The 23,851-nt window shown below is 41.6% G+C and overlaps 1 protein-coding gene across 5 annotated transcripts in view; it reads right to left on the bottom strand.

Moving 5' to 3' along the window:
- The window catches only part of slc25a26 (solute carrier family 25 member 26), a 128,966-nt gene that overhangs the window by 87,582 nt on the left and 17,533 nt on the right, over positions 1-23,851 (bottom strand). For all 5 annotated transcript variants that reach the window (XM_054785232.1, XM_054785233.1, XM_054785231.1 and 2 more), the window contains 3 exons: positions 9,752-9,796; positions 2,732-2,801; positions 512-576 (listed from right to left, as the gene is read on the bottom strand). In XM_054785232.1, the coding sequence (XP_054641207.1) occupies positions 512-576; positions 2,732-2,801; positions 9,752-9,796 (180 nt within the window). The remainder of the gene's footprint in view (positions 1-511; positions 577-2,731; positions 2,802-9,751; positions 9,797-23,851) is intronic.

Below are 23,851 nucleotides of genomic sequence, written 5' to 3'. Positions count from 1 at the left end.
AGAGTCAGAACACACTACCTTGCTTACACAGACGACACAGTGAAGGAAGCCAGACAGTCAGAGGAAGACAAAGTCCAAAGAGGAGGAGGAGGAAAGAAAGAGGGGGCTAAAAAAGGGAAGCTACAGGAGTGTGAGTGTGTGTGTGTGTGTGTGTGTGTGTGTGTGTGTGTGTGTGTGTGTGTCCAGAATGAGAGGATGTACAGCGAGAAGAGGAGTTAACTTGTGGAACCTTCTGGTTCACTTCTCAGAGACAAGCAGCCTTGAGATGGAAACTCATCTGACACACTCCTCGCTCCCCCCACCCTCTAAGACAAACCATGCACACACAAACATGTCTCCCAGCACTGTCTACAGTCAGATGGGATGATGGATGCTGGTGTATGTATTGCCTTTACTGTATCCCGGTTCCACCCCAACCCACACGCTGCCGGGTTAGGCTGCAGACTCATTCAGTTCTCAGCCTGCGAGGCATCACCTGACAAGAGTGTTTAAAAATGGCCAGTGTGCATACCTTCGCGAGCATGATCCTAGTCTTTGCCACATCAAGAGGAGTGGTAACAAATGCAGCCACAGCACCTACAGAGAAACACAAACATTTAGTCAAGAAGGGACATAAAAGCAGTAGCGAATCTGGACATCTGGGGTCCATGGCTAGTTAACGATTGATTATGTTAGTATTTCGGCCACCTTGTGGCCATGGGGACCTAACCAGCCGCTTCGATCACAAATTTTGGGAGAAAACCCCCAGCATAAAACGCACATAAAGTGCGAAGAGAAAACGCATATAAGAAGACATTACTTGGTTAGAGTATTGCAGTACATCAGTGGAGCGCCTTCATTAGGTTCATGAACAGTGATAATAATCTCCATCTGGGAGCTTCCCTGTTATTAGGCTACAAAAAACAGACCCACTTTTACTTTAACTGACTCACATCTCCCTTGAGCAACACACGCTCACGTACATGATCGAGTGGCATCCCAGCGGAGACATTGTGTGTGTGTGTGTGTGTGTGTGTGTGTGTGTGCAGCGTGTGCTCTAAGTAAACATCCACATTGGCCACCAAGGAGTGATGTGAGTATAAATGAGCTGAGGATGGAAGAGGTGGTTTTACACTCATATTGATTACACTCTGTCGCACTGTTGGAGGCATTCTGAATTTTGGCATGAACCAAAGAAAAGGTGAAAGTTAAACCCACATCGGTAATCCAATCTGAGTCTCAGGCAGTTCAAGTAGGGTCGGGTCTTCTACTTAGAATTATTAAACATGTGTAAGCATTTCCGCTGTCAAGCACTTTATTCCTGAGAGTGTGAAGTTCAATGCAAGGGGATACTTTGTGCATGGGGGCTCACCGGCGTGATACATGACCATAAATGTCATTCAGATAAATTCTGAAATGGTTATTTCATTTTTTTCCTCTTTAGCCTGTTCACAGTCAAACAGAGATTTGTAGGAGGGGAAAAAAATGATACCGAAAAGATACAGTAATTTCCAGACTATAAATCATACTTTTTTTTCATAGTTTGGCTTGTTCTGCTAATTATAGTCAGGTGAAACTTACTGTATACATCCAAATATATACATCATTTAGCATGTTTTTAAATGTTAATTCATACTGATGGACATGAACCAAGGCGTGAACATACCATTGAAACTCACATTCATACCTATGGGTAATTTAGACTCACCAATGAACCCAACATGTGAGTACATGAGGAGAACATGCAAAGTACACACAGAGATACCCACCCTGATCTTCCCGATCTCCTGACTGTGTGGCCAACATGCTAACCACTAGGCCACCGTGCGGCCACAGGACATAAACTACAGTCCATCCATCCATTTTCTATACCGCTTCTTCCTCATTAGGGTCGCGGGGGCATGCTGGAGCCAATCCCAGCTGACTTCGGGCGACAGGCGGGGTACAGCAAAAATAAACAAAAGAATAAACAGTAATTTAAAAAAGACAGGACAAAAAAACTATTATGCTTCTTTGTTATTACTGTCTTACTTTATTACGTACGTTTATTACGTTATTACTGAATTACTGTTGATTTTGGTTGTCTATATAACATTGCAGTTGGAACATAAATTTTAATGTACAAAAATTAATCGGATGGTGTTTTTTCCTCCATAAAATGATGACAAACACTATAATTAAAAATGGAAATGACCGAAGGTCCATATTTACTATCTATTGTGCTCTTACCACATCACAGTATTGAAGATACACCTCCCTATGTCATTTCCAATTCCCATGCTCATCTTGTTTTTAGCCAAACGCTCACAAGCATGTCTTTCACAAACCACGTTAAGCCCCAGTGCTCAGGAGGTCACACAGCTGCAGAGACCCATTCCCCGGAACCGGCCCCTCTCCTTCCCCCTGACACTCATCCAGGCTGAGACAGGACCATAAAGTCTGACCTGGTATGCTGTTCATTGGCTGATATCTTCCCTCCTGACAGCAATGCAAAATTGCTGTAGTGCAGATTTCTAATGTAATACTTTTCAGTCTGGAATGACTTTCTTGCTTTTTCCCCTCCATTTGTCTCTAAGCCAACCTCTTTAGCGGATTTGTTATGTGAGTGTGGGTGAGTTTTACCATCAGAGCTCACCTCTGTGGATACCCAGTTTGTCTACACTAGTGTTGTCCTCCTGACCACCTTTTCACCTACCCAACCATCCCTCCCCCTTCTACCTTTTCCCAAAGCAGCAACCATAATCCTCCGCACCTGCAAACGCTCCGCACACTGCAGCCTGCCAAGAGTGGAGCGTGTGACCTCGCCTCTGTGACCACTGAGTCTGGAAGAAAAGGGGAAAAAGTTGAGAAACAACAACAGCGAGTTGATGAGAGAGGATGATGATGAAAGAGCAGGGAAATGGGAGAAAGAGGGAAGAAGGGGGCATGTTAGTTCGCTGAGGTGTCATTTTGAAAACACACTGAGGTCAAGCCCACTGTCTTGCTATTTTTACCGTGCCTTTTGTCCACGGTCATGTTTATTGTTTCCCAATAACTGGGACAGTACAAGCAGGGGGTAAGAGAATATCCTACTGTGTTCACACCACTACACATTACGCACTGAGGTCCACTGAGGTTAAAATACAACCTTTATCCTCAATGATGGTTGCGACAGTCAAGTGATTTGGACAAGTGCAGCCAATACTGAGTACATAGTGTATTCTTCCATGGCGCACTGCACTGTAAAGTTCTTGAGCGAGTTTCGTGTTTACGGACCAAAACTACATTTTTAATTAATTATGGGAGTACATATGTAACCACAAAAGGCTGTAAACCAAAGACGACCTGTACAGGGCGGATGGGCCCCCAATGCTTATTAGATCAACATACAGTATACTGTCAAAAACACACTATTCAAAGACACCATGTGGGAATGGAATGGAATAATGGACAAACAGTACAGCCCATTTTTCCCCCCACTTATGGGAAAGGTAACAATACACACTGAACTAAGTACATCCAAGCATAAATCACAACAAGACTGTGTTTTGGCCTGTGCTTCCACAGAGCTTTTCCACAAAGTGTTTTCCTAAAACTTTGTCAAGGGGTGAGACATCAAGGAAGACATTTTTTTAAATTAACATTGTGAAAACTCCAGTCCTCAGCACTCTCATTATCACTAGAATGGTAAAATAACGAATGAAATAGAATGGTAAAATGAAATAACTATGACAAGCATCACTTTAGGTATACAAGGTTGTGTCTGCTGAATGAACTTCATGTCTGACGAAGTAACTTTTCGTAGGTGCCCGAGAATTTCTCCTACTGTTATTGAAGTCACTTTCTGCACAGCCAATAATTGCTGGCTCAAAAGATGCAAATGGTTACAGAGTGAAATCACCTGTTTTTCTCTCGATTTTCAGTGGTCTAGCGAGGTTAACCTCTTTGCAAAATGCATGTAGACAGCTGGGCTGCCTTGGGCACCGTGAGGTACGATTATGTGTCCGGGAGAGCAATCGAGCTAGAGCATGGAGCGATTAAAGTTATTTTCTTTGTCAGTCCTGCCCCCCCAACCCTTACTTCTGAAAGGTTAATTTGTTGCATGTTATCTCCTCCTATTTCACACACATGTGGCCATCACAAAGGCCAAGTGTTCCCCAAGCGCTTGTGTATGTGCACAACACAAACAGGTAAACGCACAAAACACAAAAAGAAGTCTGACGGTATGTTCAACTTAAGGATGCGTCATGTGTATTCCATTAGACGGCAAATTAAAAAGGAAATTTCAATTTCCACATCAAAAGGCTTCATTGCTGGCGGATTCCTCCTTCGCTTGCTCGTGCAGGCTCGCCTGGCCTTCACTTGGGTGAATAAATATCAAGGGTAAAGCTGGGAAAACAAACTCTTTGACCTTTGAACCTTTATGTCAGGGTCAGACTCCACACCTGGACAACTTCCCACATGAGAGAGTTAGTAGGTCTGTGTGCAAAATGTGTTTGAATGTTTTATTACTGTATTCTAAATATTGACTAAATATCAAAGTAAAATATTACATTATATTTTATAAGTATATTTTATGAGTACACACCTAACAATTCAGCAATCATTTCATCTTCTCAAGGAACAATACTTACAAATGAAACTTGGAAACAGTTTACAGTAGTCAGGGTACAGCTTGTATAGCCGTTTAGATTTACTATCCACCGAAAATGACTTCCCACACAGCCATTCTTGTCTAAATATCTGGCAAATTGATAAGAAACATTCAAGATTCAAGAGAGTTTTATTGTCATGTGCATGGTAAAACAGCAGTTATACCATGCAATGAAAATCTTATTCTGTTCATTCTCCCACGAAAAGAAAGAAAACACAAGAAAGAATAAGAACATAAGAAACATAAACACATAAACATATATACCAATAAATTAAGCAACAACAACAGACGAGACATTAATACAAGTAAATAATACAAATAAATAAATAAATAAAGTGCTATGAGTGTGTGCGTGTGTTGCGTGCGGCGTGTGCGAGTGCTTCGTTGAGGAGCCTGATGGCCTGTGGGTAAAAACTGTTTGCCAGCCTTGTGGTCCTGGACTTCAAACTCCTGTAGCGTCTGCCTGACGGTAGGAGTGTGAATAATGAGTGTTGTGGATGTGTGCTGTCCTTGATGAGGTTGTGTGTTCTTCGTAGGACTCTAGATTTATAAATGTCTTGCAGTGTGGGGAGGGCTGCCCCAACAATGTTCTGTGAGGTCTTGATCACCCGCTGGAGTGCCTTCCTATCACGTGTTGTACAGTTACCGTACCAAACAGTGATGGAGGCGGTAAGGACACTTTCGATAGTGCATCTGTAGAAGCAACTCAGGATTGTGGTGGACATGCCAAATTTCCTCAGTCTTCTCAGGAAGTACAGTCTCCTTTGGGACTTCTTCAGAATTTGTTGGGTGTTGTGAGACCAGGTGAGGTCCTCGCTGATGTGTGTGCCAAGGAACTTGAAGGTTTTCACCCTCTCCACCTCAGTCTCATCAATAAACAGGGGTCTATGCGGCTCCTTTTCCCTTGTTCTTGGGTCGATGATCATCTCTTTAGTCTTATCTGTATTGAGAAGGAGATTGTTATCACGACACCAAGCTATGAGGTCCGCCACCTCTCTTCTGTATGATGTTTCAACACCACCAGTGATCAGTCCGATGACTGTAGTGTCATCTGCAAATTTAATGATGCTGGTGTTGTTCTGGGAGGCCACGCAATCGTAGGTGAAGAGCGTGTAGAGGAGTGGACTCAGCACACACCCCTGTGGGGTCCCAGTGCTCACAATTCTTGAGCTGGATGTGCGGTTGTGGACTCTGACTGACTGGGGCCTGCCTGTGAGAAAGTTAAACACCCAGTTACAGAGGGAGGGAGACAGGCCAAGTGTGAGGAGCTTATCTGTGAGTTTGTGGGGGCTGACTGTATTGAATGCAGAGCTATAGTCTATAAATAGCATTCTGACGTATGTGTCCTGGCCCTGTAGGTGAGAAAGGGCTGTGTGGATGGCAGTGTTGACTGCATCATCCGTGGACCGGTTCTGGCGATATGCAAACTGTAGAGGGTCCACGGTTGCCGCCGGGATGCTCTTTTTGATGTGGGTCATGACTAATCTTTCAAAGCACTTCATAACAATAGGAGTGAGTGCTATAGGGCGATAGTCATTCAAGCAGGTCACGTTGCTCTTCTTGGGTACGGGCACTATGGTGGTGGACTTAAAGCAGGTCGGTACAGATGCTTGTGCAAGCGACAGGTTAAATATGTCAGCAAGCACATCAGCTAGCTCTGATGAGCAAACCCGAAGTGCACGTCCTGAGATGTTGTCTGGCCCTGCTGCTTTTCGTGGGTTTGTTTTGTTTAGAACCCTGCGCACATCAGCTGATGTCACCATGAGAGGTGAGTCCTGTGTGCTCCCCAGGTTCAGCCACCCTCTCTGCTCATCAGGAGTTTGGGTATCAAAGCGGGCATAGAACTCATTCAACTCATCAGGAAGTGTGGTTTGGCTGGACGTGGCTACGCTACTCTGCTGTCGATAGTCTGTGATGTGCTGGAGCCCCGCCCACATGCGCCGAGGGTCTGAGGTGGAATAGTAGCCCTCCAGCTTCTGTCTGTACTGCCTCTTGGCCTCCCGTATGGACCTCCTCAGGTCATATCTGGCCTTTTTGTAGTCATCAGCGGTGCCCATGACAAATGCAGTCGAACGAGCACGTAGCTTAGCCCTTACATCACAGTTCATCCACTGTTTTTGGTTAGGGTATTTTCTGTAATACTTGGTGGTGGTAACATCGACATTATGTCAACATTATGTTTGAGCACCATTGTTATCTGGCACCACCTTAATCCTCTTGAACATGGAATTCAGCAAAGCTGCACAAGTTGTTATTGGAATCCTTTTCCAATCCTCCATGATAACATCACAGAGCAGGTGGATGTTAAGACAACTCACACTCCTCCACCTTTCGCTTGAGGTCGCATTGATTGGGTTCAGGTCAGGAGGCATACTCCGTCACTCCACCAGCTTCACCTTCCTCAGCAAGAATATTGTCATCTTCAAAATGTGTCCGTGATGTTATCATGTTGGAAAACCGCCAGGCACCCTAGGGGATCATGCGCTCTGCTTGCGATTAATGTTTCTCTCAATGAACCGCAGCTCCCTAGTGCGAGAAGTACTCATGCAGCCTCAGACCATGATGCTGCCAACAGTATATGCAATGTAATACAAATGGTGAAATGTGAGGGGTGTTCTTACTTTTGTGGGATACTGTAACACTGGGAAGCCTTGCACAATCTAAGATCCGATGTAAGAGTTGTACAACTAATGTTGCTCAGTTTAGTTTGTTCCTTGTAGTTAAGTAGTAGTTAACAATATGTACATTATTGTGGTTGTACAGTAGTTTACAGTGGCGTAGAACTGCACTGCATCATACTGAGAGGTGTTTCTAGAGCAAGATATTAGACACCCTACTCAGCAGAGGCAATGTAGTTGTATACAAGCGCAAACTAACACTGCTCGTTTGTATCATTCCGTACTTAATTTTCACAAGTTGCTCTCCGTGACAGCCAAGAAATTCAAGATCAAAATAAAAAAATGTTCTTCATTATTTGCCTCCTCTTCTTTCAAATCATATATTGGTCCTTTCCTTACCTCTATATTTCTCTCACTAGAAGGTGTGCTGGCTTGGTGCGGAGAAAAGCTACAACGAAGCACATTGCAGTCCGACAGCATGGATTCATGCCACACACATGCGCGCATGTCTCAAATCCCTTCTCTTTTTATTATTTGGTGTAAATGTTGTTTTGCTTGCGAACATCCCTGTATTCATTCTTAAAGAATGCCAGTTAAAAAAAAAAAAGCCTTGTCTCACAAGTATCAGATTATATTGGCCTGCATCTAAAATCTCCGATATAACCTCATACATAATAAACATATGTATGATTCATGCTGATATCGTACCATCAAGGCTGCAATATCGATATCAGAAGTGAAAAAGTTGTACACCCCTAATATTTGGTCCTAATGCACAACACAAACTGATAAATGATCAGATTTGCTCATGAGACAAAATAAACTGAACAACACCAAGCTCTTCAGATGTTGTACAGCAAGTTCAGAGCATTGCAAAATTAGCTGCGCGTGTGTTGTGGTTTTTCTTGTGGTTACACTTATTCCTAAAGAACTGACATCATGCATGACATCACACCAGAATATCAGACGAGACCTCACGCAAACCCAGTCCAGGAAGAATCAAAGGATTCTGCCTTTTCTTTATCCGTTTCAAAAGAAAAATAAGAATTCTAAGCACCTTTTGCTCACACTTTATACACTTTTCTCAGACAGGCATGAACATTTTCTCACATTTTAAACACTCTCAAAGTTCAGATTTCGTTTAAATTTTAATGATCAAAAGGACACCAATTATTAAGTGCCTCACACGTATTCACTCCTCTGACCGTGCTTCGTCCTGGCGCCGTTCGGCTGCAGCATTTTTGTATCCTTGTTAAAACACATTGCTCCTGCCATCGTCCGCCTCCTCGTCCGACTCTTTGAACCGAAGATTCATTTAGCCGGTTAGCTGCTTCTTGTTCTTCTTCTTCTATTGTTTATTGACGGTTAGCAAGCAGCTCACGCAGCGTTAGCCAGTTTGCTAGCGACGGCACAAAGGAGATTGCTTGACAATGGTCTACAGCCAATCAGGACGCAGAACACAATGGGCGGGTTCTCCCTTAGCAAATAAGGTGTGTGGCTCTATATTTGGCCAGCTATTGTCTACTGTGGGTTCCTAATATGCTCGTACAGGCACGTAAACACACTGAGAGGAGGGAGAGCTGCACATGTCTGCAACATGAGTACAGAACACCCTCTGCTGGTGGCAGTAGTAAATACAATAACAGACACATACACCAGAGCACCGATAGAAAAATTGCAAAATTGCACTTACAAAATCCACGAAACGGAGAAACTGCGAAAGGTGAACCGCGATGTAACGAGGGAACACTGTATTGTTATGTACTTACAGACAATGAGCTCCCTTCAATCAAAAATAGAACAAATTACAGTCAGAGAAAGAGTGTGGTAGAAGTGGGGGAAAGGAGAAAGAAGAGGTGACGCTGGAAAAAAAAGAGGCAAAGTGAAAGATGGGAAATTCCAGTAGTGTCCAGATGGCCTGGAAAGAGAAGGCCTTTGAATGAAGGACAAAGTGACACTTGTAGATACCAAAATCCAACTCCGAAATGAAGAAACACTGGACATATATATAAATGCAAGTACACACACAGCTTTGCAGCGCATTATCAACCCGAGCTGGACCATTCGCCCTCCAACATTGATGCAATGTTTGACTGTCCGCCTTTCATGCCCCTTGAGACATGATGTCACTCCAACAAAACGCTGTCTTTTCAAAGAGACATGGCTTTTAATATGTCCAGTGTCATGCAATGGAAGGGAAAGGGGGGGCATGACGGGTTAAGACATTAAGACATGGGTGAGAGAAACACATTAAGAGATATAATTTCATTTGAAGGAGGGGGGGGGGGGGGGGGGGGGGGACAGATACACAAGTGGATTTGCTCACAGCTCATGATAAATTCGAGGTTAATGGCAGGTGAAATAACCCATAAAACCATTTTTGCTGCCACTATTATAGAATGCATGCTCTGCTGTAAATATGCCAACTTTAATGCTCACGGTGTATTAATCACTGGGTACCTTTCCAATAAATGATGATAAAAAGATAGATGCAACAAGGGAATCAAGACGTAATACATACCTTTAAATATTCCCAAAGTGGAAACTGCACCAGAGAGAACGGGATCTGAAAAACACAAAATTGTATCTGGTTTAACATCTGCAAGAGTATTGTAATTCCAGGATGCTCATCTTGAACCTAAAGTCCAGCTCCATACGCCATTCCTACAACCTTCTCTGTTGCTGTTTAAATTAATACTGCCGAGTTCCTTCTCACTGTTGATGATTAATGAATGAGATGGCCTGAGGTCTGGCAGGCCCGGCTGAATATAGAAGGAGCCAACTTGAAAGGAAGAAAAGGAGGAAGCCTGACTGATGGCTGGAGTTGCCACTGGAAACAATTAATCAACACACACAGGAAGTTATTGATCTATGGTGATGCCAAAGCAAAGAGCAAACCACATCTGCCAATAAAAAGCCACACACACATATACAAAATCACATGGATGATGGAAAGGAACGGAAAAAATATCCAATGAGAAAAAAAAAACCTGATTTGATGTGATTAGTGTTAGATCACAGCCACAAGGATATCATTCATCCATCGGTGTTTCCTGCTCCAATCTGTTCCATCAGACGACAAATACATGAATGTTTATGCCATTCAATGGGCTAATTAAACACTTGGACCAAAATGAGATGACCTCATATAAACAGTACCTCAAAGTGTATCTACAGCATCCGCTGCGAGCGGAAAAGACAAATTGCCAAGAGCTTTGCAAATCATTTATAACTAATTGAAGATTTACGTAGTTGACAAGGATTCTAGCTTGGCAAAATCCTAATTGGGCTGTTTCAGTACTGTGCTTCTGATGAAAGTCGGTCTGAACCAAGGTCAGCAGGTCAGCCACAGTTCTAAAAGTAATAGCCCCACTGTAATAACAAATGATGTCTAAAGTAACAGTAATAGTTTGAGAGGTATTTTTCTTACTTGCATCCCTTATCTAAGTGCTATTAATTACAAGGGTAATAATAATAATAATATAGTATAGTAAAATGAATGAAGATTTCACAAGTTATACAGTTTCCTGTGGATAAAGCTTAGCTGGCACAAGAAGCTACAATAAACATTCTAATCCTTTCTTTGTCCTCTCCATGCAGACTAAAGAGAATGCTCTCAGTACTTGGAGATGATCCGAAATCTTACTGCATGTAGGTCTAGTGGTGTCCTGCCAATACAATATGAAGTGTTACACAATGAGGACTGAGACGTTCCCTTGTTTTCCAGCTGTGAGCAGAAGAGAATGAACTTTAAAAAGGAATAAAAGTGCACCTGTATTTTATTACAACCCCAAAGAGTTCTGCAATGTTCCAAGCGAAGAAGAAAGACAAACAAAGAAAATGGAGGGGCCGTCGCAACAACACGCAGAACGCCCAAATGGAATCAGAATATAATGGATGTGCCAAGGTAAAAGTTCATTAAAAGTAAGTTAGTGAACATTGCCACACCCATTTTTTTATTTTATGTGGATCCCATTGACCTGAATATAAGACAACCCCTCTTTCTCAAGACCCGTTTTTGGAAAATATTTTTCGGACAAAATTAATCTTCTTTATAGATCATAATTGATTGATTCCATCTTCAAATTTACATTATAACTCATCCTCTGTTATTTGGTTTGGGTGCGTTCACACTTGCCATGTTTGGTTTGGTTAAAAACAACCTCTGGTGTGTTTGCTCTACTAGTGTGGTCCGTCAACGCAACGTACCAAACCCTGGTGCGAACCAAACAAACGGACAGAGACCACGATCGGGTTGACTTGAGCTCAAATGTGTACACAACACAGAGCAAAGACATGGACCAGTGTTCGAATTACAGCAAAGAGCTCACAGAAGACATGTGCTAGAAGGATCTCTCTGCACCACTCTCTTCCTGTGTGTGTGGCAGATTGTTCCGTGGACGCACACACTGACTGCGCACTGGAGGGCGGTGCGCCAACAGCCTGTTGGTTTGCATGTACAAATCTCCCAGACTCTATTTTTCTCGGTTAAAAATATTTTGTAGAAATAATACCATCTATATTTGAGTCAATACAGTACTCCTTCAATCTCAGTGGGAGACTTTGGTTTGAACTTCTTTCACCAAATTTGACTAACTTGACCATTAAAGAAACACAATGCCCGGTTGTTTTTGTTGATATGTTCTTACTGTACTGGACAACACTCAAAATAAATAGGATTCTTGGAGTGGTACAGAGGAATACGATTCGAAAAAGACTGGGTGAGAATTCAACCCAGTAGGGTGCAGACAAACACCCTTGACACATGGATCATCATGGATGGGCTCCAAATCTTACGTATTCGCTTGGCATATACTACAATAAAAACTGGTAATCTTTAAAAGTAGAGCAATTATATGGAGCTGCGTATTTTCTGGCAAAAATCCTGTCAAAATAAGGCTCTGGATCTTGGCTATATAGTAAGAACTTTGTTCCAGAAGCTCAGCGGCATCTGCTCCCAAAGCCCGCAAACATCTGTGTCATGCAGCTGGCCTGCAGGGAGAGGATTCCACGGCTGGGAAACAGAAGAGCAGTTCTCCCAAAGAACCTGACATCCTGCATAGGGGCATTTTACATTTTTGCATGCAAGTGTCAGCACACTTGATCATATTTCATTGGATGCATGTGAACTGTATGTGTCCGAGACATAGCATCACACACACTTGCTAGCTGACACATTTTGCAGATGATCAAACGTGACAGCGCCACATGCCATGACTGTCAGCTTCTATATCACACTTATATAGGAGACGTGTGCTGTGTCGCTCTGCAGACACCAGTTCACTTAGTGTATTTGTCTGTACAGGCGTCTTTGCCAACTGTATTAAGCACAGACTGTATTAGTATTCAGAGAGGCTTCGGCCTGTCACAGGTCTTTAGGCACTCAGTGGAGGGCAGGAAAAACACATGTCAAAATATATTTCTCATGAGCCTGACTGCAGAACAGGCCAGTTGGCTGCAATTTGACAAACGACTTTTAATAGGGCAACGCACACCTTGCGCATACTGATGAGTTGACAAGACAAGTGGGTGTCAGAGAGACAAGTAGACAAATAGAGTAAAGAAGTGGCCAGACCAACAAATCAGAGGCATTATTAATCTCGTCCAACAGATTTCTTTTCTTTTCTTTTCAGATCTTATCCCTGAAAGTATAAAACACATGCTACCTATTGGTTCCCAGGAACAGCTAGCTGAATGTGCTAAATGTACCAATATACAGTACAGATAAGCCTCAAAAATTCATCAGTCCATAAAACTTTGCCTCAGAATCTTTGAGGTTAATCTCTGTACTTTTTGGCAAATTCCAGCCTGACTCTCCTATTCTTCTTGCTAATTATGATTTGTATCCTCTGGTGCAGCCATTCTACTTTTGTTCTTGAAGTCTTCTACGGACAGTTGATCGCGATACTTTCACTCCTGCCCTCTGCAAGTTGTTGTTGATGTCACAAACAGTTGTTTGAGGGTTTTTCTTTACTACTCTCACAATCTTTTGGTCATCAACTTCTGATGTTTTCCTTGGTCTACCTGTTGGACATCTATTACTTAGTATACCAGTGGTTTCTTTTTTCTTCAGGAGATTCCAAATGGAATCTGCAATGGCCGATGTTACTGCAACGGTTCTGATTGATTTTCCATCTTCCCTCAAATTCACAATTGCTTGTTTTTCACCCACATGCAGCTCACCGTTTCTCATGTTGTTTTCAACTCTAAATGAAGTCCACACATGCAAACGTATCTTAACCAATCTGAAACTGAGCGTAGACATTCAGTGCTATTTATTTATTGATTGAATAAGCAATGTAATAAGACACAACTGGGCAACAAAACAAACCTGTCAATCACATGTATAATACTACCTATCTTCTAAGTTGTGCATCCGATTCAGATGTAAACATCTGTAAATAAACACTGAAGAATTGATCTCTGGTGTGGTATTCATCTTTTGATATCAAACTCAAATGTTTTCAGTCCACAGCCAAAATAAAGGAATTGGCCTGACGGTTACAATACTTCTGGAGTGCACTATATATCTGCATGTGTTTGTGTCCATTTCCATCAGAGGTGTTTCTAGTGTTACACACATTTTACATCAAAATCCGCAAAAGGAATTACCCTATCGTGAAATCATCATTACTACAATTAACTGTTTTAAAAATATAAAACTAATTCAGTTATCCTAATGTTTACTCTCTGACAGTGTAAATCCAAACTAAGCATTGTTATCATAGAGGTTTGTGATGCACCTCTTGTACTGAATGTCAATTAGTTCTGCATGTTTACATGAAGTTGTGGCGAATATGTGTGGCGATCGACACTGACAATCACCAGTCGCATTGTGTCTTTGTCAAGAAAAGCCTCTACTTTTCTACTTGGAGGTACAGTTGTGGTACTCTATCTACCACAAAAAAAACGTACTGCCTCAGTCATCATTGGAAAACTACTGTGGCGTCATAAGTAGGAAGCTGCATTAGGAGCATCTGAGGCATGCCAGCAAATAACAATGGGTGATAAATAACAATAAATCATTTCACGCCTGGAACCCTGGCTAACCAGGTAGTGAAAAAGAGGTAGTATCTAGATGTCATAGTGGAAACGCATCAATAGTGAGTGAAACTGCAGCCACCTGTGCAGGTATGGCGCACTGGAAAAAGGGGCTATCGGCGAACCTTGAAAATAGATCACGTACAAGTATGTGCTGAGTCTGTTCCACACTTGCCACCAGATGTGGAGCAAATGATTCATGAGCTGGAGAATGTTGTTGGATCCTGTGTAAGCACTTGATACCCAATGACCACTGCAAATCCATCTGTCAAAATGTCCTAAAGCCCCTGGATTTGGAAGCCACAGCATGAATCACACAGAATTATACACTTGACATTTAATTTATAAAATCAAGTCACAAAACTTGATTTTGAACAAGCTGGGATTGATAAGAGGATTAAGATGATGATTATACTGCACATAGGTTGTGAAAATTTGTTTTCCAATTGCATGACAAATTTTCCAAAGTGAAACCCTGACTTTGATCAAACAAAACTATTTAAATAGCAATTTCTGAGTAATACCTTTCCACTAAATGTGTATAAACAATATAGGAAGAGACACAAAGTGACACAGAGACAGACACACAAAAAATGTGGCAAAATTTGAGTTGTGCATCAATAGTTTTCTAAAAAAACAAAAACAAAACCAAACAGAGTCAGGCGAGGAAGCAATCAGCGGTCGCCAGTGTCAAAAAGGTGACTGACTGAAAGCCATGTGAACAGCAATCCACACACATGCAAACACCTGAGTCTAAGTCCACATTCATTATCTGCTAATACAACATGGCTGTTAGATGGATTCACTTGCAAAGTAATACAAGCATGCATATACACACCGACACGCATATCACACACAAGCATTCTGCCGCACCCACATTCCAATGCTGAAGTGTCACAAAAGTGTGATGATGGACTGACTGTTTGATAACAAACAGATTGCTAATGTGATTAACGCTGATCTTAGGACGTACTGGCCAATCGTACCATACTTACGCCCACTTCACATCTAAAGCACGGCACGTTTGGCGAGTGTGAGCGCACTGTTCCTGCCCCAGCATAGTACGCTTCCCCGCCTCGGGCACAATTGGAAGAGGTAGGCTAGGGCATGGCACGATACAACTGGAGCCGAGTCAGAGAATGACTGTAATGCGATCACTCTTCACTTGTTATTGATGATGAAGGAAACAACAACAAATAGAATTAAAATACACAGACTCCACATAACCCAAAAGTCAAATCCACAGCACACTCACTCACCTAACAACTGCATGTGTGCATAATGAAGACGTGTTATTTAACTAATGTGATCGCTCCTCTCGCAAGTAATGAATGGCAGCTAACACCTTGTACAATAAAAATAACTAACTCGGAGCGATGCACAAAGACAGTGAAACTCTCTTCAACACAATAGTAATTCATTGACAGCCCCTAGTATAAACAAGCAGCGATTACAGCGACACTCCCCGTGCAAACTCCTAGTACCATGAGAGCGCAGTCCTGGCACAGTGAGGGGGAACTACCGCTGCTGCTAAGGAGCTGAATACTCAACTACCAATGTGAAATTAACAGTGACTGCAAAGAATATCCGCCGTCCAACGTGAAACTAACTTCACCACGGTCCAGAGTGAACCCTCTTGGGATGTTTGTTCATTACAACTGGCAAGTCTCAGACTCTGAGAGTTCATCATAACGTGGTAAGATTTGTATTTGCGAGGGTCTGTCATAGCTAGTTATAAATAACAGTGCATAAAATAGTAATGTGTGGCTTACCTGGAGCCCCTTTCTTGTTTCTAATTTACAGAGCTAGGGTTGTGTGTAGGAATTGATAGCAGGGAGTGAACAATGATGAGCCATTTGCTGAAATGTCCAAAAATGTTGCCGAGTATACAGTATTTTCAAAACCTTAACATATATAAAGAATTTAGCCGTGAGCTATAGTTTCTCTGAAACCAAATTTGTCACGAATAAGGGAATTTTAGAGGTCATTCCTCCTGCTGCATGAGCAAGGGACCGTTTTAGGATCTTTACAGTGTAACTGTGAGGAGTGTTCAGCCTTAAGCGATTGGCAATCACTCATCCGAGGCTTTCCAACTCCCTTGCGCTGTAAAAACTAGAACGGGTCTGACTGCACTTGCTGAAGAATTTCACCTGACAGTTTTGAATGCCAAGGGCGGCACAGAATGTGTCTGTGTGCGTGAGTGTGTGTACTTAAACAAGCCAAACGATAGAAGTTAAAGCACATAAGAGCAAATTTGCCACTATCCCGCGTCACTTGAAGCTGCGGCTGTCCTATGAATGTCGCACAGGGCAGAATTATTTATGATAAATTAAGACTTGTTCTGAGCAGAAGGGGGAGACGGGAGGGAGCTAATTTAAACAGAGAAAGTATGATGGAGAGAAACAATGTGCTGGCAAATCTTCAAGAGAGTCACTCCATCAACATGAGAATAATACTTTCCTGAAACACTGAAGAATATTTATGTTGTGTTGGTGATGTTCTTTTGTATGCAGCCTCAATATGAACATGTGATGGACACAGAACAGGCAAAGGCACAAAGACAAAAACTCCCTGTTCCCTGCACTCATGGGAGCTGCTGCCAATGCATCTTTTCAGTCAAGCAAGAACATTAACATGACAGGCAAACATTAATTCATACTCTGCAGCACATTTTATGGAATTCATCGCAGACCACCAGATGTTCTTTTATGCAAGCCCAACTGGCGTATGAACATCATTCTGCAGTATAATATTTTGCATACTGGTCATAAATCAAACCAATCTAAAGCATATAGAGTGTCAAGATCTGTCAGAGCCACCAATATGGTATCAGTGTGTGTTACGCAGGGAAAATGGTGTGACGTGACATGCGATGCCCACAGGGTCAACCAATTAGCTGCTGACAGGTAGAAAGATATGAGCATGCCTGAGGGTCTAGCAAAAAGGCAGACAATTGCCAACAGGTTAATGTGGTAACAGTACAGTTCTGATTGAGAGTCTTAGACATAAATAAACTGCGTTATCAACTGATGAATCTAGCAAAGTCTATATTGCACAAGGTTTGGATTCAGTGGGAACACAAACAAGGAGACTGAGCACACTGAATTGCTAAGAAACAGCTGTTCTCTAGAAGAGTGTGGGATTTAGTTTCCCTGAAATATATTTACAAAAGGCTTCATCTAAAAGCAATGGGGAACTAGAATGGTACTTGGTAACGTGCCGAAGAAATCTCCATGAGACATGAATGTTGAAAAAACTACTAACAGTATTATCAGTAAAGAGCTTTTATTTTATGCTGCCGGGCCAGCTCACTTCTTTATTAGTGCATGATTAACCTTTTAGAGCGTACTCACACACCTGAAATCCAGCACATTTGACGAGTGTGCGCGCCATGATCTGCTTATCTGCTGATCTACTGATACTTTTCGTACACCCCAGGTTTTGTAGGATTCAGTTTTTGATGAAAATTATTGCCACAAATATGTCTTGGTTTTCAAACACTGTCTCAGTTATCGTACAGTCAAACAGTTCGCCTAACAAACTAGTTGAGTGCCCACACAAAGCATGCACACATTAGTGACTCCGTCTCTGTGAAGACTCGATAGTGGTTATTTTAGAGTTAGGACACTACAGACAGATTCCAGCCATGGAGTCCTTTAATCGTCCTTATTATCTGTGTGTGGATGGTTTATTTGTTCATAGAACGCACACAGGACGAGAAACTGATCAGTCGTCTTCATTTATCCCTTCAAGCACCGCTCTGTGCCCTGATGAGAAGTTCATGTGCGCTGCGTATTTCGGTGTTTTGTGTTTTTTACAGTAATTTAGGATGGCTGGAAAAAAAACTTGCAAGTGACAGAACTTTGATAAGGAAGGTAAGAAACACTGTTGACTGCAAAAAAGAAGTCACAGCAAATTACAAAGAAAAGAATACATTGAATTTACTTTATCATGGGAAAAATGTATTCTGTTTTCATCTGATCTTTTGGGCCAGATTAATGACAAAAAACAAGGTTCCACTACAATCAGAACAACTCAAAATAGGACTGGAAACAATCCACCAAGTCAGGGAAGTGATAGTACAAGTAAACGAATGCACTGTGCGCGCAGGTAAGCGGGGGGAAGGCGTGGGAGGGGGAATCGTTCACAAATGGCCTAGTGTAAGCATGCCAGTAATTTCCACTTGGTGGCATTTTGGCCAGACGACATCATTTTCTTTCTTTACAATATGTATTTTATTCTTAATACAGAGCTTTAATGTGTTCTGACTTTGTGTTCCAGTATTTATTCCCCCCCCCCACCCACACACACACACACACAAAATGCCACTTGATTGATCATTTCAGTTCCTACAAATAAGTGAAAGAAAAACATTAAGAACACGGCACCACACCTATGTAGCCTTGGCCAAGACTAAATCAACAAATGTTAGCGTGTAATTGAGGCACCAACGCTGTTAAAATGACAGATCAAAACTGACACAGCCAGCAGTAAAAACAAAACAAAACAAAAAAAAAAAAAACCTAGCATGGATAACTGACGCTAAGTCGAAACAAGAGCTTCATAGACTCAAATCAACCCAGTGGTGCAAAGCTTGTCTCAACAGTCTAAAACCAGTAAAACCAGTAATAACAGTTGATGGCAGTGCTGTTCATCATTTACAGTTGTAATATTTTGAATTTTAACTGTACATGCAAAACTGTGCATTTGCATAAAAGCAGTAGTTTATAGTTTTTGTTTTTGACGTTCAGTAGTGTCATGGCAGTGCAGTATCTGCGGCGTATACGTGGTATTTATGGAAACATGCTTGACACTATACGTAACAACAATAACTGAGTTTGCCGTAAAAGGAAAGACACGGAAACTAGAATAATATTCAGGAAGAACTTATCTTATCATTTCTAACACAACAAATGAATGCCAATGACCGCATCCATACATGGATGACGTGCAGACACATGTAGCACAAACACGGTATGTTCTCTGGGAGCAGTGCCCACAGCAATGAAACATGATATTCAAGCTTACCAATCACTGCCGAAGGGACAAATGAAAGTTTTTTCATGTGGTTGTATCACAAACACACACACACACATATATATCTAATCAGCTGGGAATCACATAAGCACACCAGCAGCACAGCTGGAAATAGCTGAACCTGGTGAGAGAAGTGTGTACTGGCAGTAAACTCTGAAACACACGCACGCACGCACGCACGCACGCACGCACGCACGCACGCACAGTTGAGTCAGTCAAACAAAACCATGTATGGGCCTGATCAATCTGTTGCAGGTCTAAACAAAAGGAAAGCACAATGTAATGCTGATCTACTCCTGCATTATTACTGGCAAACTTGGAATACACAGAAACCTCTTCTAAAATAAATAAAGGGAAACGGTCTTGGCACAACATTTGAAAATTGTGAAAATAGTTCCCTCAAAACCAAACTTCAACAAGTCAGTGGTCAGTGAGACATTTCAGTCTGGACTAAACAGAATTAACTGCTAAACCAACCTGATGAACGATGCCAATGAGGTTACCAAACATTTAAAAGGGCAATAGTATTTAAATACTTTTTTTTACATGAAGAATTTCTTTATGGACAAAATATACAAAACCCCCAAAGTTTGAACTCATTATGACATAACAAACGTTAATAATACAGTATGAGTCATACAGGTAAAGAATGAGATACAATTACATTCATTAGTGTTCCGTTCACAAATTAAATGAAGGAGAAGTGTACACTTAATACTAGTGCCATTTGAGGCATCTATGGTTTTCTACTAAATGTTGGTACTTTTTTTCAGTTTGCTCTCTGGTTAATTATAACATTAAGAGAAATAATTATACATCATTAAAGCATTATTGTACAATTGGCTTTTGCACAGCACTGTATCATCAAGCAGAAATACTGAACGTGAAAACTCTCAGCCATCCTAAGCTCCCACTCAGCTTGTGCCGTGAAAGTGGAATGAATTAGTTTGAACTGTTAACCTCGGCTGGGTTTGAGAGAGGTAAATGCTCTCACTGCAGCTGACACTTTATATTTCTTTCTTCCATTGGACATTAAGCAGTGACATCACAGCGTGCCCCTTGACTTTCAGGTGTTTTGTTCCAGATGCTGCCGGGTCATTTGCGCAATGATGGTTACGGCGGAGGTAACGGGGGCAGGCGGTACGGCTAGCAGAGGGGGTGGGGGGGAGAGTCGGTATGGATAGACGGATGGGCGGTGTTGGAGGGGTTGGCATAGCAGGTGGTGCTCCCAGAGAGCTTCAGACTAAATTCTTGGAATAAGGTCTCTTATGCATCACAACACCTACAAACTACACAACCACCCTTCATTTCATGATCTGTGATTACAAAACAATGGAAGCCAAAATCTGATTAAAATTGTATTATCATCATCATTATTATTATTATTATTATTATTCGTGATAGCATTGGAAAGGGTCATTAAGGCTGTCTGGTTGTGTATGTATATCTTGGTCAAACATTTAATATATTTCAACATTTCCTCTTTTGAATCCTTTTTCACAATGTTTCAGGTTTAATTTCACGTACAGAAAACCCCCTGGGGGCAATAAAAATCAAGCTGCATGTGGCTACCGTTCCACACTTTGGACACCCCTGCCATGCTTTAATGTCTGCTAAACTCAAGTAGAACACGCATCCTAGTCAAACATTATTTTTGCATATTGCTGTCGAGGGAATTATGCATCACTCTCAATCTAGTTTTACTGGCACTAGATTTCTACAGCTACAAGGGCATATTGCTGAAACTTATTTCCTTGGACATGACATCCAATCCACTCCTGGTCCAGTTTCCTCATTTCAAAAGCCTACATCCTACCAATGTACCCCCTCCTCCCACACTCACTGTCTTGCCTGGGTCTGCATGTTATTAGAAACACATGTGGAGCACCAGAGGTTTTCTGCATGGATTGGCACAAACATGCATAAAGTTGCGGGAAGAAAACATAGCCTCAAGACTGTCAAATGTAAACATGGCCTGAAAGTTAAGGTCCCCAACCATCAAAAACAAACTAATGTGTCTTTTTCACAGGAGACTTGTAACCTGGTAGCAAGTCTTGATGCTAAGCATGCTTTGCTAAGTACATGCACAAATGATGAATTGCGCTTTACATAAGTATGTCATCCAGAGGACCCAATGGAATTGAAATGCATCATTTCAATAGCCAAGCACTCTTCCAGAGAGGATATGAGCCATCTTAAAAGCATGGCAGCAAACTCATTTGCCTGCAGAATGACAGGTCTAATAGTGTTTAAAGACTTTTTGCAAAATATACAATAATCCAAAAGAGGGACAGATTACACAAGTCTGAGCGTTGACTAAAAGGGACACAATGAGCAACACTAATGTGAATGACATGTGTGGCCATTCGTTGTGACCAGAGGCCTATCCATCTGTCATCCACAGTGTTAAAGGGGGTCAACCTTTACGTTAATCTCTGGAGAGGTATATGTTGGTAAAGCGACACCTCACAAAGGCTTCTCTGCTGCTACCATTTTTAAAAGCGAGAACAGTGAAATGTATCTTTTCACAAAGAGCTGGTTTTCTCCCTGTTTTAGTTGGGAACCGATATTTTCCTGAAACTTACGTATGTTCTACTACTGATTACTAAAGAACGGAAAAAGGTAGAAAACTTTTTTTTCCTGATGAAAGACGGGAGTCTAATCTTTCTGTTGGTAGGATCCATGTTTATATAGCCATCTAACCCAATCTTCTATGTGCCTTGAAAAAAACAGTCAATATCGTCACTTAAGAGCACTTGTTGGTTTATATAACACACACAAACAATGAATACCTCCTTGTCCTTTCTTTGTGTCGGAGCAGACCTTTACGCGGAAGTACAATTTGCTATAAACACACTCAAAACATGTGAATTCAAAATAAATTACACGGTGTCTTTGAACATAATGCCTCATTACTCATAACAACACGGTTGAAGTGTGATTCAAATATTCTGCTACTATTAAAGAGAGTCGGGCAAATACATTTTCAGACGTGTGGTATCTTTTAGCGTGATTTAAATGTTCTGTTCAATTGGAGCTGTTAATATATAAAAATGTACCTGGCATTTGTCTTTCTGTTAGTAAAATACAGCAAAAATGGGATTATTTCAAATGGTGATTAATCTTAATGGTGATTAATTGAAAAGTTTTAATCATTTGACACCCCTACTATACAGACAAAATGCCAAATTAATAAAAGGACTACAATGCGGGTTAGTGCATCCCTGTACGGTTGTCCAATGCCGTTTCCCAGTTCAAATTTTGCGGCTTCACTCTATAATGGCTGTTCTGTGGTTGGCTACGGCCTATTTGCAAATTTTACATATTCCAGGCCTAAATTAAGCATTTTCAAGCATAAAAATGGCTAAATGAATTAAAATACAAATATGAGGCATTCAGAGGAGGCATTTAAGGACGTGATATGTAGTATTCTACACTGGTCACTAGGTGTCAGCAGTGTAACTGTAGACAGGCGTGTGTAGTTCTGAGCTCCTGTTTAGAGTGTGGGCTGCAGAGGGTAGGGACATTCTGCATGCTGGGTTAGAGTGAGCTTTTAGGAAATAAGTCTGTAGAAGAGAACTAGGAAGTGTTGAACTGTTCATGCTGTGTTTTGAGCATTTGCCTGTAAGACATGGTGCCCTGTGTCTGTTTCAAACAAAAAGGCTGACTAATTTACAGCCATCCTGAAGTGGTGTCATTCAGCTCCATTACATTACATTACATTGATGGGACAATAGCTACAGCAGGGAGTGTGCTGTCCAGAAAAAAAACAAGGAAATCTCCCGATGCTAACGTGTGAGTCTGTTATGTTTTATTTATGTCTAATATGTCTTATTTTCTGTTATTATATGTACTATTTTGGGTAATCCGAGTGTAAAGGTGACTATAGGGGTGTTATTTTATGTCTAGAAGGCTCTGATAATGTTAGAACAGTGTTAAGAGCTGTTAAGACAGTCGTAAAGAGGTTTTCCATGCTCTAACTACAACAATATTCTATTTATGAATAAGGAATCTTATTTCGTTTCTTATTTATCACGGCCGCGTCTGGAACCAATTAACAGTGATAAACGAGGGATTACTCTGTATCATAGTAAGATACCAGACACCATGCAAACCCCTATGGAATGAGAGTAGCATAAAGACATTAGCGCAACCTCATAGGATGTTTGTTAAGTTCGATAATCATCCAGCAATGCCATGACACTTTTCATAAATCATTAGCTCGCCTTTGATCCTATTTGGTCATCATCATCATCTGCTCATCATTGAATCTGGTTTAAAGAAACACAGAGTGATTAACATGAGTGATTAATGATGCTATATGCATAGACGTATTTCTCCTGACACAGGACACTGTGTCTTACAGCTGGCTGAGACACTCTACTGCAGTTTAGTGTGCGCTATGGATGGCAGACACTTCTTTATCACTGCTGGAGATCACACACACACACACACACACACACACACACACCCAACCACACTTCTTCAGGTCAAGTCAATTAAAGGGCCCAATCAGCAAAGGTCCCCAGGTCATCTCAGGCCT

This window comes from Dunckerocampus dactyliophorus, chromosome 8 (genome assembly GCF_027744805.1).
Source record: "Dunckerocampus dactyliophorus isolate RoL2022-P2 chromosome 8, RoL_Ddac_1.1, whole genome shotgun sequence".
Classification (NCBI taxonomy): domain Eukaryota; kingdom Metazoa; phylum Chordata; class Actinopteri; order Syngnathiformes; family Syngnathidae; genus Dunckerocampus; species Dunckerocampus dactyliophorus.
The sequence above is the reverse complement of the archived record's forward strand: the minus strand, read 5'-3'. Positions and strand labels throughout refer to the sequence as shown.